Genomic DNA, 12241 nt, shown 5'->3' on the forward strand with positions numbered 1-12241 from the left:
TTTTTCCAAGGTTAGGAACCAGTTTTAGCTCCCTAAAAAATTGTCTAGCCTTATGTAAATTTGTGTTCACAATTCGATATGGATATCTCAAAATTAATATCGGATGTATTGAGTATCATAACAATAAGTATGTGTTTATTTATTAAAGTTCCTCAAATAATGAGTATTCATAAATTAAAGCATGCTAGAGGTATGAACATTTATGGGCTTCTCATGGAACTCTCAAGGTACAATGATATAATGCGTGAACTGAACACATGTCAAATGTTATGCCAAAATTGAAAGATCCGTTATTTATTTTCAGTTATTCTGTGATGGCTTCCTACAACTTTGTAAACGGCTATGCCTTACTTTCGTATTTGGAATATCCGATAATCATTATTCAGCAATACGTCCTTATTTATTTAGTTTTATTTTACCAAAATTTAATTGGTTCCAAAGCAGTAGCTGGGGCATTAACTTACACTTTAATAGTGACGTCATTTTTGACAAAGTTCATTCCCTCTACAATTCTGTTATTCATTGTGGTACGTTTAAAAAGAAAATTGCACGTGGAAAAAATCAACTGTTTGTATGCTTAGCTTTTAGAATGTAAGCTTGAATACTTATAATTTTTGTTTTTCAGCTAATCAGTTTTCATACATCAATGAAATAAGTCAAGATATAAAGAGATTTCTAATAATGTACTGAGGCAGTAACATTATATTTTTGTTAAGTTTTTTGTGAGCTATCTACTGGTACAAGATGCTCTTCCAGCCCTACCTTAAAGAATTGGGAACATTTTAGGGAACTAAAATTGCCTCAACTCCTGGCAAATTCCCAAAGATGTCCTGCAAGGTCCCAGAAGCACTATGTCTACGGTCCAGTTTCTTAATACGCAGAGGGAATCCTATTAGCATTTCATAAAAAGCCACTTTTACTTCGACTGGAGTTGTCTTAGTCATAACCTTCCTTACTTCTTAGTTTATGATATTACCCAATGTACTAGATAGCAGTCATTTAAATGAGGTTTCTTTTTCCCTACGCGTATGGTTCCTATTATTTTAAAGTCAGATGAACATTTATTATATGAAGTTCTTTCAAACGATAGCCTTTATCACTCTACAGTGGATGAGCTGGTGATCCACTCCTTTTGTTTGAAGTGGCCAGCGAAAGTTCTGGAAGGTCATACTCGATCAAGCTTCATAATATATTTCTTGTTTCCTGCGGGCACTTTATTTTTTTACTAATAATATCTACTTTTTTCATTGTAATTTTTCCCAAAAACGTTTCTGTTTGCTTGAACTTGCAATCTTCCTTCCTATTCAGTTCTTTACCTAGAAACTCCAATGACTAGGCATCCACTTGAAGCACAACATTACAATATTAGGTCAACCACAGTGACATCAGTAAATATGTGCCCATACTTCCTGAGAAAAATTCTCTCACATCCTTGTTTCTTTGGAACTGAAGGAAAGTTCTAGTCTAATGTAAGTCAGGGACTGGCGAGTTTAGCTTAGACGTCAAAATAAGATAAATTCATTAATTCTGATATCTCACTTCAGGTTTAACATTTTAATTAGTAATCTCTGGAAATCTTTAGTGTTCTTGTATCATAAACTTCCGCAAGAAAGAATTTTAAGATAATAAAGTAAAAAGTTCATTATTACCTATATTTTCAGCCATTGTGTACACCAGTATCTCTCTCAAGTAAAGCTGTTCAATTGTGGGAAATACTGAAGAAATGGAATGCAGATTCTGTAAGTGTTTCAACTTGGGTTATATCAGCACTAAGTAACGCAAGTAAGAAATTTATTTATCCTAAATAAATGAATAGAAATATTAGTTTACATAAATTAATTATTGAATGTATCACAGGTAGAATTTACACGATTTACATGGACTCGTCCGATTTACTACTCTTATCTAATTTCATTCTTTCAACTTTTATGAGCGCAACGGTAGCTATCACAGCATTTATGTTACAAAAAAGTCATAAACATGTTGATTAAAAACACAACCAAAAACCCTACAATATTTTAGCAGTAATAAGACAACGTGGTAGCTTTGTTATGTAAGTTATAAAGCACACATATGTGTTTAAACCTACTAATATGTATCTTAGTAAATAAACAGTATATGGCTTTAGATTTGGAATGTTTTACGTTGTGAAATCTTTGATAAAACTAGATTACCTGACAAAAAAACTTACGGAAGAGAAATGATTAAAGGTCTAACTAAAAAACATGTTATCTGTTTTAGATGTTTTATGAGCAAATATTTTTTTTTCCCCGCAGCATATATTCATCATTATTAACTAAAATTCTAAGAACACATTTATTGACATATTTAATTCAGTAAAGTCAGTTTAAAGGACATTTATTCACTTCATTCTCTTCCTTTAAAAATTAGGAACTCAAGTCAGGCGTTAAATTTAAATAACTGCATGATGTTTAATGTAATGATATTATAATTGCGTAAGATGATAATAACAAATTGTAAAAAATTATTTGGATGTTACAATACTTAACTAAATTTACAATGAAGTTATAATTTTGAAGAACTATCTTTACTGTCACTACATTTCAATACCTCTTGGGGAAAAGAGTTCTTTAATTTAATTAAGTCACATTCTGGTAATTTTAAACAACTTTTAGCATGCATTTCTTGGAAAGGAGAGCTTTTAGGTGGACAATCAAGCTTATAACATTCCCTGCAAACGGCCATATACTTATCCAGGCCTCCTATTACAACAACCTACAAGTAGACATAAGAAAGTGAAGTATTAACAGTATTTTGCACAGTAATTATTATAAATTGCGCTTATTTTTGCATTTGATTGAAAAATTCAAGAAAAGTTAGTTGTAAATTTCTATCAAAGCAGATTATTTATTTATTATTATTATTTTTATTGAGAAATCATATATAAACATAGCCAAAGTAGATTTAAAAAATAAATAAAGCAATGGCAAAGCCGTCTGCTTGATCAAAGCAGATTATATCAAATTTTATTTCACATTTGTACTACCTAGATTGAAAGATTGTAACAATTTATTGTAATTTACTGAAATTATTAATTTATTTTTCAAACTCCTAAAAGTATTAAAACAACTATAAAATAAGATAAATGGATTGTCTTAAGAAATTACTGATAAAATAAATTTTTGTTGTAATACCTCAGTTTCTGTTCCAACTCTTTTACTAAAAGCAGCATTACCACCACAAGACATACAAATTGCAGATAGTTTATCAACAGAATGTGCCAACGGTATAAGATTTAATACATCATCGAATCCAGTCCTTCTAAAAGTGGCATCTAACCCAGCTGCAACTATAATTTTACCTCTTTCCAATTGTTCCTGACAGAAAGGGATTGTATCAGGAAACTGAAAAAAAAGAAAATGGTTCGTAATGCATATTTGGTGATGAAAAATAAAAAATTGCTACTAAAGCTCCGTTATAATTTTGTTATTACCTAGTATTCATTGTTCAAATATTTAAATCTGATTAATATTTATTTTTCATCTTTCCTCACATTAAGTAAAATGGTAAATGGTAGTATTTATGATAGTACCAATTAATTTAAAGAGTCCAATAGGGTTTAAAGGGTCCAGGACATGCAACTACTGACATCCATCACTGTAATACATTTTACGAGAATTCTCCTGATTTGAATATATTTTCTTCCTACTACTATTTTAAGAATTTTTGCATAAATTGGGCCTAATAAGTTAGACGTCTTCTAGACAGACACCCTTAATTAAGATAAGATTCTAGTAGGGCGACCCTTTTGAATCTATTGCGGCTCCCCCCACTCTAGAGCACGCCCTCCAGGCCTATCCGTTTAATCAGGCTCTTAATTCTGGAGAGCGACTCCTTGAGTAAGGCTCTCAAGCCTTGGTTTTTCCTCCCCGAGAAGTAACATTTTTAGCCAGATAAGCCCTTTGCACTGACACAACCCATGCAGTGCCGTTTCCTCCTCCTCCTGACAGGATCTATAAAGGCTATTATCCGCCAGGCCCTCGCGATGCATTTGCTTTCTGAGCCTGCAGTGGCTGGTTAATGGCCTGAAATTATCCTTATAACCCCATGGCCATGACGGATTAATTCTGCAGTCAGCCTTGGCGAATAGCCCGTGATGAATTCCTTCGCCTGTCTCTGCCCAGTGATGGCAAACCCCACTCTTGAGATAATTTAATGGTTTAATGGCTTTAGATAGCACCCATAGTTTAATGACCGAAGTCTTAAGACACTTAAGATTAAGACCGCACAATAGGTCTAGGCAGAGCCTTCCCGGGCCAATAAATCTGCCGCTTCGTTTCCCTTATGTCCTGAATGACCAGGTGCCCACACTAGAAAGACCTTGTTTTGGTCACTAATTACCTTCAGGATCCCAGACAGTCCCGAACCAGCCTTGAATTGACCTGGTAAGAACTAATAGCTAGAAGAGCAGCCTGGCTGTCTGAGAAAATTACGAACTTAGAATTAATTATTCCTTGTCTAACAATCTCGGCAGCACAGAACCTAATTGCAGCTAGCTGAACCTGAAAAACCGTAGCTAGTTTTCCTGGGCTAACCGAAAAAACTGCACTTCGGCTTCGCCCCGTACACTCCCGCTCCCATATCCTCCTCTGTTCTGGAGCCATCGGTGTACCACACAGAATCCCCCACAACTAGGGGTCCGCGCCTCCAAGCCTCCCAGTCCCAAATAAAGAGTTTAAAAGGCTTGTTGAAACTGTATTTGGGAGTCATAACATCCAAAGGCAGGCCCAAAATGTCTTCTAGACACCCTTACCATAATGGTTATTAGTTATCACTTTTAATTAATAACTAACGGAGTCTAGGATTGCGACCTTTCACTTCACCTCAGAGTCTTATTATAAGAAACGGGAGTGCCAGAAGAGGCACTGGGTACCTACGATCACAGTTCGCAATGTCAGCAAGAAAAAAAAAGAAAACTTTCTATGAGTCTCCAACAGTGAAATGGTTTAGCAAACGCGGCGTTTGAGTTCTTGCAGAAGAAAAACACAGACGAACTTAATTGACCGCCACACGTTTATTACAATACAATATTCAAAGAGACTGTCCTCAGGATATGCTGTTAACCGACAAACTCAGAACCAAATACTTCTATCACACACCATCTACTAATTGAAAGCGAAACCTACAGGAGCCACAACTGACCAATAATGGTCAACTGTTTTCAAATAAAATCTGCGGAATTCTCGACAGTTGACCATTTGACGAATTACAAATAGGGTCAACATTAAGAAAAAAAAATGTATAAATAATATGAATAATATGAATTCATATGAATGTATTCATATGAATAACAGTTACTATAGCTATTTTTAGGTGTAGCATGTTCCTCAACTACATGTGTTTTTGTCTGTAACCAGGATACGAGACTATATTTAAATAAATATTGCGTTAACTGCGGTCAGGCAATACATTTATTGAGAAAAAATGTTAACGATATGTTTGTTTGTTCACAAGATACGTGTATCTTTTATGGTGTTTGCTGTAATGCGATTAACAGTTTTGTTTAAGTCAGCAGAATCTGAGTTTTATTACAAACACGCACAAATATTTTTTCATTTAAAGAATCAATCAGAATACATATACTTACAAACTGAGCTTCATCAATGCCAATAACATCACAAGTTACAGTTACATTACTTAATTCCATCAGTTTTAAAGTTGCAATAGCTGGCATTTCCTTTCCGTCATGACTAGCAAGGTTTTCTTCAGAATATCTAATATCTTTGGCAAATTTAATGATTAAACATCTGAAACCAACTAATTTGAATCTTTTAATTCTCTTCATAAGTTCGGATGTTTTGCCAGAAAACATAGGACCAACAATTAACTGCAAAAGAAAATTTTAATGTTATTTATGAACACTAACAGGAACACTTGTTGATCAAAATCTGTGTCTAAAAAACTGGAAGAGATGGCATCTCTACTAACTAAATTTTTAAAATACAATCTCATCACGCTAAACATATTTTCACTTTCCATTGATTTCAACATAACCATTAAAAATGATCGTTTCTTATAAGAAAAGTGATTTTTAAATGCCGACATCTTAAAGCAAACAGTTAATCCAAAATATTTTTACACCTTCCTGTTTAATTAAAGAAAGCACTACATAAAAATATTTCCGTCAAACATAAATACATTTTTGAGTACACGGTTAGAATCAATATACTGCATAGTGTAATAATTCAGTCATCAAGAATTAAATGAAAGAAGCATGCTATGACGAAATCTCCGAAAAAATGCAAAGAACTTACATAAAGTTTTCCTCTTTTGGTAGAGATTTCCATTTCCACGAAACTTAATAAAATCTGTTGTTTTAATTTTAATATGTAAATAACAGTCCACAAAAAATTGTTTAGTGATGTGGCAAAATCATTTCATTAACACTCTTACAAAACTTATAATTAAGCTGTAAATTAATGCTTAATGTCGGACATTCATATAAATTAATTAATTTAAAAACACTAAATACCGGGATGAAACAGCAAAACATTCAAGTTCTCCCTTCAGTTGAATGGAATGCAAACTGCAAACAATCGTTATCAACAGCAACACACACTAGCTGGTAGCTGCCTTCTCATTTGCGACAATCGATGAAGGAAGGAAATTTTGATTTAAATGTTACTAAACAACAACTATTCTCAATGAAAAGGAAATACACTAAATCCTAGCATTTATTATCCTGCAATATGGTATTATTGTAATAAAATAAAAGATAAAAGCACTTTGAAGATTTAAAAGTAAAACGTTTTTAAAGTAAAAGTAAAAGTAAATATACATTTGTACTTATTTGAGAAGCAATTAATTTTGTGTTTCATAGGAAATAAACTTTCTAGTTTAAACTGGTATTCCTTCTCAAAATTGCCAATGTTTTATTTGTATTTATTTAGTTATGTCACCAGTATTTGTGCTGGGCTGGCAGGCCCTACACCTGCATAGTACATACAAATACGATATGATTCAAATATTTGAAGCCATCATTCGATGGCGGAGAGCGCTTAGTTTCAACTGTGGCCGAAAGAAAGCAGGGAAATTCACTTATTAGGTTATTATTGGTAAACGTACATCCTAGTACATGTATACCATAAATGTACATACGTTGTCAGCGCAAGTAAACTAATTCAGATGCCCTGCTTGTCCGCTTGTTACCCACAATTTTCGAAAATTGAATTGATAACTTTTAGCGGAATACTCTTGATCTGCCTAGAATTTTTAGTTATTTAATTTTGTAAGCAACCTGTTTGCAGAAGAAATAAGTGTTTTAAGTTTTTTCTTATTAGAGTTTTTGATCTCTAGATAAATCTTACTTTTTTGGTACATTTTCAAACAGATGCCTCGTTTATGTGGAACTTAAACGAATGGTATTTTCTTTAGCAATATTTCATTGATTTTCCACAAAAATATTTCAAAGTTAAAGGGATGTAGCTTTAGAATATATTAACATTATTATTATTTTTTAATCAAATTATTCCAAATGTAACACACTTTTATCTAGTGCATGAGAATTGTTCGTAGAGCAAGGTACACTTACGCACTAACTTTTTGTTTATTCTTTTCATTCTTGTAGCGTTTTAACATCCAAAATATTCAGTTAATAATTTGGCTTGTTATTGGCAGAATAATTTCACTCACTTGTCCACGTATCATTTGATATTTTGGAAGCAAAAAAAAAAAAAAAAAACGAGAAAGAAGAAATAAAGGATAGAATTAGTAAAAATACGGAAACAGTAAATTATATTTGACAAAAAAAAAAAAATAGGAAAGAGACTTGAATTAATGAGTAATAAATAGGTATACAGTGATTGTACATATAAAATTTTGAATAATCAGTTAAACAAGTAAGATTACGTATAATACTGTAGCAACTAAAGCTCTTTTATATTCGTGACAAAAAATATACATAAATATATTGATTAATATGATTAAATAAATATAAATTTATTATATCAGACAAATTAAAATAAAAATGAACACATTTTAACATTATTTCAAGTGTCAATAATGAAATTGTAATGATTCTTTTCAAATTACTGAGGTCGATCCTATTAAGGTATTTAATTTTATAAAAAATCATAAGAGCCCACTTCCCTCAAAATCTTGAATAATAATTAAATCAATAATAGTAACAAATTCTGTTTTGAATTTTCAATGCAAATTCAAAACAGAATTTGTTGTTTGTTGGAGTCACGTGTTAATATAGGAACCTGGTTAATTCTAAGAAATTGAATCTTCTAGATTTCCTTACATTCCCATACTGATCTTAAAAGGAAGTTTGCGACTGTCTGAAATATTGACATTTCTTCTGTTGTGCTTTTTAAGAAAGAATAAAGAGATATAAAACAAATATGTTAGAATTTTATTCATGTCAGAAGCAAAATAAGTGAATAAAATTGGGAATAAAATGAATGAATAAGCATTAAATGTAATATTCATTTGAAAAATTATGTCTTGAAAATTAAAATTCAAAATTGAAAAATAGAATTTAAATAAGAAGATACAAGTATACATTTAAATCTAGATTGAAAAACAAGACTTGCTTAGTTAATCAAAAAATTGTTTAAAGAAAAATAAAATTAATTCTATTCAGAAATCAAGGGTTTATCTATGTTCCTATGCGGCTAGCGTATTGGATTCCCACGCGGAGGTCCCGGGTTCGAATCCAGCTGCTGACCCAGCTGATTTTCTCTTCCTAGGAGCTTCTTACAGCTCAGTCCGGTGATGGACAGTATTGTCTGTAATGAGAGAGAACTGTCTGGATGCCGGCAGTGCACTGACAAAAGCTCCGAGCGCTAATAACCTTAGATGTTGACGCGCCTTAAATCATAAAAAAAAAAAAAAAAAAAAACTGTTCCTAAGCAACTTTTGCAGAATAAACTAATTTAGTATAAGGTAAAGTGCCCAAAATCCGTCCCGCTGCCTAAATTCGTACCCCCTGGTATCTAACGAGGGGAGTGCTGCTATATGCCGGAAACCTCATGAATCACGTTAGTGATGCCTAGTTGACAGTTGGCAATGGAGTAGTCGTGGCTGTTAAAAGTTTTGCTAAGTAATTTGCAGTTTTAGTTAGCAAAGTAGCTGTGTATAGTTTAGATTGGACTTCAGAACGCTATTCTGGTGCATCAAGGTAAGCTATATTTGATGTTATGATTGTTATTCGCATATTAGAGGATTGTTTCAATATTAAACAAGTCTAAGAGCCGTAACCCTCACCGTTGTGCTAGGGGAAGTCGCCATCTTTTACCTTAGTCGGGCTCTAAATCCGTCCCCCTCAAGATGCTCAAATTCGTTCCCGGGACGGATTTAGGACCCACGTTTATTGTGATTCTGAAATTCGTCCCCTTATATAACTAACTTATTTTCAATTTAAAATTTAATCCTAAACTATTGTAACAAGTTTGTTTTTTTTTACACCTTAATAATATTGTACTAATAGTATTAATCCACAGATGGCTCCTCGCAAATCTTGGAATCCTGATTTAATGGTGAAGGCGATTATTGCTGTGAGAAACAAAGATATTGGATATAAGGCAGCCGCCAAAGCATTTAGTGTCCCAAGAGCAACCTTAAAAGACTACGTTAAGTCTAATATCTCCCCAGAAGAATGTGCCAAATCCAATTTGGAAGAAAACCTGTTTTTTCGCCGGACCTTGAGAGAAGTCTCGTGAAATATTGTTTAGATATGGAGCATAATTATTATGGGTTAACTATTTCTGATCTTAGACGAATGGCTTACCAGTTAGCCATTAAGAATCAAGTTAATAATCCTTTTTCAAGTGAAGCAAAAGATGCTGGAAAAAAATGGGTCAGGTTATTTTTCAAGCGTCATCCAGAACTTTCCCTAAGAAGACCCCAAAATCTTTCTATGGCTAGGGCTAAGGGATTTACGAAAGAAAATACAGATAAGTATTTCTCTCTTCTCAAGACAGAACTTGATAAGATAAAATCTGATCCGTCACGAATTTTCAATGTGGATGAGACTGGTATAACCGTAGTTCAGCACAAGGCCACCAGAGTTGTTACCAGCAAAGGGAAGAAACAAGTTCACAAAATTTCATCTGCTGAACGTGGGGCAACCATTACTGTAATAACCTGTATGTCTGCTGCAGGACAATACGTACCTCCTCTATTAATATTTCCTCAAAAAGGTGGCAGGCTGAACTGCTCGATGGAGCTCCTCCAGGATCGATTGGCGCGTGCTCAGATTCCGGATGGGTAACTGGGCCCATATTTTTGAGGTGGTTTGAACATTTTGTTTCTATTGTGAAGCCCACAAAAGAAGACCCCGTAGTGCTCATCCTTGACGGCCATTATTCTCATACTAGAAACCTAGATCTCATCGACAGAGCAAGAACTGTCGGAGTGTCCATCGTTTGCTTGCCACCTCACTCAACAGATAAGCTTCAACCTCTAGACGTGGCTTTTATGTTTCCTTTGAAAACCCTTTATGCTAAGGAAATTGAAAATTGGTTAACAAATAATCCCACCCGAATTGTGAGAAAACTTCAGGTTTCTTCTTTGTTTTGTGGAGCCTATTTACGCGCTGCTACACTAGAAACTGCCATAAATGGATTTAAAAATACTGGAATTAATCCATTTAACCCAGAGATATTTCAAGAACACGATTTTGTGGCTAGATCCCAAATGGCGGAGCAGCAAGAAGAGACTGCCTCTGAAGGGAACAATGAAGAGAGCGACCGGAATGGTACGTCAAAAGTAGTTAGTCCACGGGAAATCAGGGATGTACCTTCTATCCAAGCATCTACCTCTGCCAGAGCTGGCACATCATTTCTAGTGACTGGAACCCCCCACAAGGAGTCGTTAAAAACCTCACAAGAGAAAAAACAGCAACTAGAAGAACGCCAGAAGAATAAAGTACAAAAAGGAAAAGCTAAGAAACGACTGAACATTGAATCGGACCAGCCTGGAACATCATTTAAGAAACCTCCTTCAAAGAAAATAAGAAAGAAGTGTGATTCAAGTTCTAGCGAGGATGAGAGTCAGGTCCCACTTGTATCAACTGATGACGATGACAGTTCGGATGAAGATGATACGCCCTGTTTCATATGGGAAAAAAGTTTTTCAGAAGATAAACGAGGGGAGAAATGGGTACAGTGCACAAAGTGTTTCAATTGGTGCCACGAACTGTGTGCATCCTTCCCCAAAGTAAGAAAATTTATTTGTGATTTTTGTTTGGAAGCATAACTGATTATAATTTTCTAAAAATTACTTAATAATTGTCATTTTTTAATTGTTCAATATAAATACCGTACATTTCATTTTTGAAGTTATTCGATTTTATTTCTATACCCAAGGCTTAAAATACATAGTAATTAGTTAATTTAATAAGGGGACGAAATTAGGACTACTATTTTAAAATCCCTAAAATGGGTAAGGATAGCCTTTTTTATTATTCAAAGGTGAAGTTATGTAGTTTTGTCCAATTACGATACCAGTATCTGTCGCCATCTAAAAGAACTTCCTAAGTTAATTTTTTGGGAATTTTTTACTTTAGTTTAGTATTTGAAATTTTAAGTTTGGCTTAGGGGGACGATATTTGGACACTTTACCTTAGTCATTTTCGAACCATACTCTCAAATTAAAACCTTACTAACATTCTCTTAGTAGAAATGACAGTAAATTAATTTCACTTTAGTTAGACAAATTAAGAGGCACCCATTAAGTCGGCTCAATCCGCTTCTAGCGGAAAATGATTACCAGTACCCCATTTTTGCTTTGAATATTTTGAGAGTTAAGTGAACTGGGTTGAGCACAAGTATATGACAGCCTGATAGTGCTTCAGCTAACATAGAAGCCTTGTGATGATGTTTGCGCACATCCGTCAGTGTCAACTTTATCTTCATGTCGAGCCTTCCAATCATCAAATCAATAAAAATTTAAATCGCCTAATTAATTCTGGAAAAAGGGTAGGCTGTACTTTTTTGACGAGACAGTTATTATTGATGGCTATCGTATTTGACTTTGAAATTTTTCCATAAGATTTCCAAAATTATTCTGCAATGCCTCAAAACTTTGAAACTGCCAAACATCGTTTTATCCTCTTAAAGAATTAGCCCCATTAAATGGCAACCTTAAATCATCCAAAAATTCACACTGCCTCATATAACATACCAGAGATTAAGCTGATAAGAACAGATACTACACTTTGATCTTAGCCAAAAGGCCGAGAAGCGATAGAATTTAAATAGAATTTTGTCATGCA

General features: G+C 33.8%; 3 protein-coding genes and 1 non-coding gene across 5 annotated transcripts; 2 read left to right on the plus strand and 2 right to left on the minus strand.

Moving 5' to 3' along the window:
• The first annotated feature begins 16 nt into the window (after positions 1 to 16).
• Positions 17 to 3159, plus strand: LOC141449549 (solute carrier family 66 member 3). The gene is made up of 4 exons (XM_074119092.1): positions 17 to 227; positions 305 to 527; positions 1662 to 1782; positions 1858 to 3159. Exons 1-4 carry the CDS (start codon positions 79 to 81, stop codon positions 1989 to 1991), a joined length of 627 nt encoding a protein of 208 aa, XP_073975193.1. The 5' UTR covers positions 17 to 78; the 3' UTR covers positions 1992 to 3159.
• Positions 1775 to 6646, minus strand: LOC141449548 (thymidine kinase, cytosolic-like). Of its 2 annotated transcripts, none has more exons than XM_074119091.1 (4): positions 6494 to 6646; positions 5609 to 5848; positions 3156 to 3365; positions 1775 to 2736 (listed from the first exon to the last, which is right to left on the minus strand). In XM_074119091.1, exons 1-4 carry the CDS (start codon positions 6512 to 6514, stop codon positions 2527 to 2529), a joined length of 681 nt encoding a protein of 226 aa, XP_073975192.1. In that variant the 5' UTR covers positions 6515 to 6646; the 3' UTR covers positions 1775 to 2526. The 2 variants fall into 2 exon arrangements, with proteins under 2 accessions (XP_073975192.1, XP_073975190.1); XM_074119089.1 differs by having other exon boundaries at positions 6276 to 6589.
• Positions 6647 to 8155: 1509 nt separating this feature from the next.
• LOC141449546 (uncharacterized) lies at positions 8156 to 11434 on the plus strand. The gene is made up of 2 exons (XM_074119087.1): positions 8156 to 9145; positions 9468 to 11434. Exon 2 carries the CDS (start codon positions 10444 to 10446, stop codon positions 11221 to 11223), a length of 780 nt encoding a protein of 259 aa, XP_073975188.1. The 5' UTR covers positions 8156 to 9145; positions 9468 to 10443; the 3' UTR covers positions 11224 to 11434.
• Positions 11435 to 12013: 579 nt separating this feature from the next.
• On the minus strand, positions 12014 to 12214 carry LOC141450563 (U2 spliceosomal RNA). Its single transcript, XR_012456173.1, has one exon. It is a non-coding gene; the product is annotated as a U2 spliceosomal RNA (small nuclear RNA).
• Between the last annotated feature and the right edge of the window lie 27 nt (positions 12215 to 12241).

The sequence above is a fragment of the Rhodnius prolixus genome, unplaced genomic scaffold (genome assembly GCF_049639745.1).
Source record: "Rhodnius prolixus isolate KJV_2025 unplaced genomic scaffold, Rpr scaffold_2, whole genome shotgun sequence".
Classification (NCBI taxonomy): domain Eukaryota; kingdom Metazoa; phylum Arthropoda; class Insecta; order Hemiptera; family Reduviidae; genus Rhodnius; species Rhodnius prolixus.

Excerpts from the sequence above, each read along its gene's own strand:
- LOC141449546 (XM_074119087.1), top strand. The coding sequence starts at position 10,444 with ATGTTTCCTTTGAAAACCCTTTATGCTAAGGAAATTGAAAATTGGTTA.
- LOC141449548 (XM_074119089.1), bottom strand. The coding sequence starts at position 6,308 with ATGGAAATCTCTACCAAAAGAGGAAAACTTTAT. Across the intron at positions 3,366-5,608 it reads GCATTGATGAAGCTCAGTTT|TTTCCTGATACAATCCCTTT; the intron begins GTAAGTATATGT and ends CTTTTTTTTCAG. Across the intron at positions 2,737-3,155 it reads GAGTTGGAACAGAAACTGAG|GTTGTTGTAATAGGAGGCCT; the intron begins GTATTACAACAA and ends GTCTACTTGTAG.
- LOC141449549 (XM_074119092.1), top strand. The coding sequence starts at position 79 with ATGGATATCTCAAAATTAATATCGGATGTATTGAGTATCATAACAATA. Across the intron at positions 528-1,661 it reads CAATTCTGTTATTCATTGTG|CCATTGTGTACACCAGTATC; the intron begins GTACGTTTAAAA and ends CTATATTTTCAG. Across the intron at positions 1,783-1,857 it reads ATCAGCACTAAGTAACGCAA|GTAGAATTTACACGATTTAC; the intron begins GTAAGAAATTTA and ends AATGTATCACAG.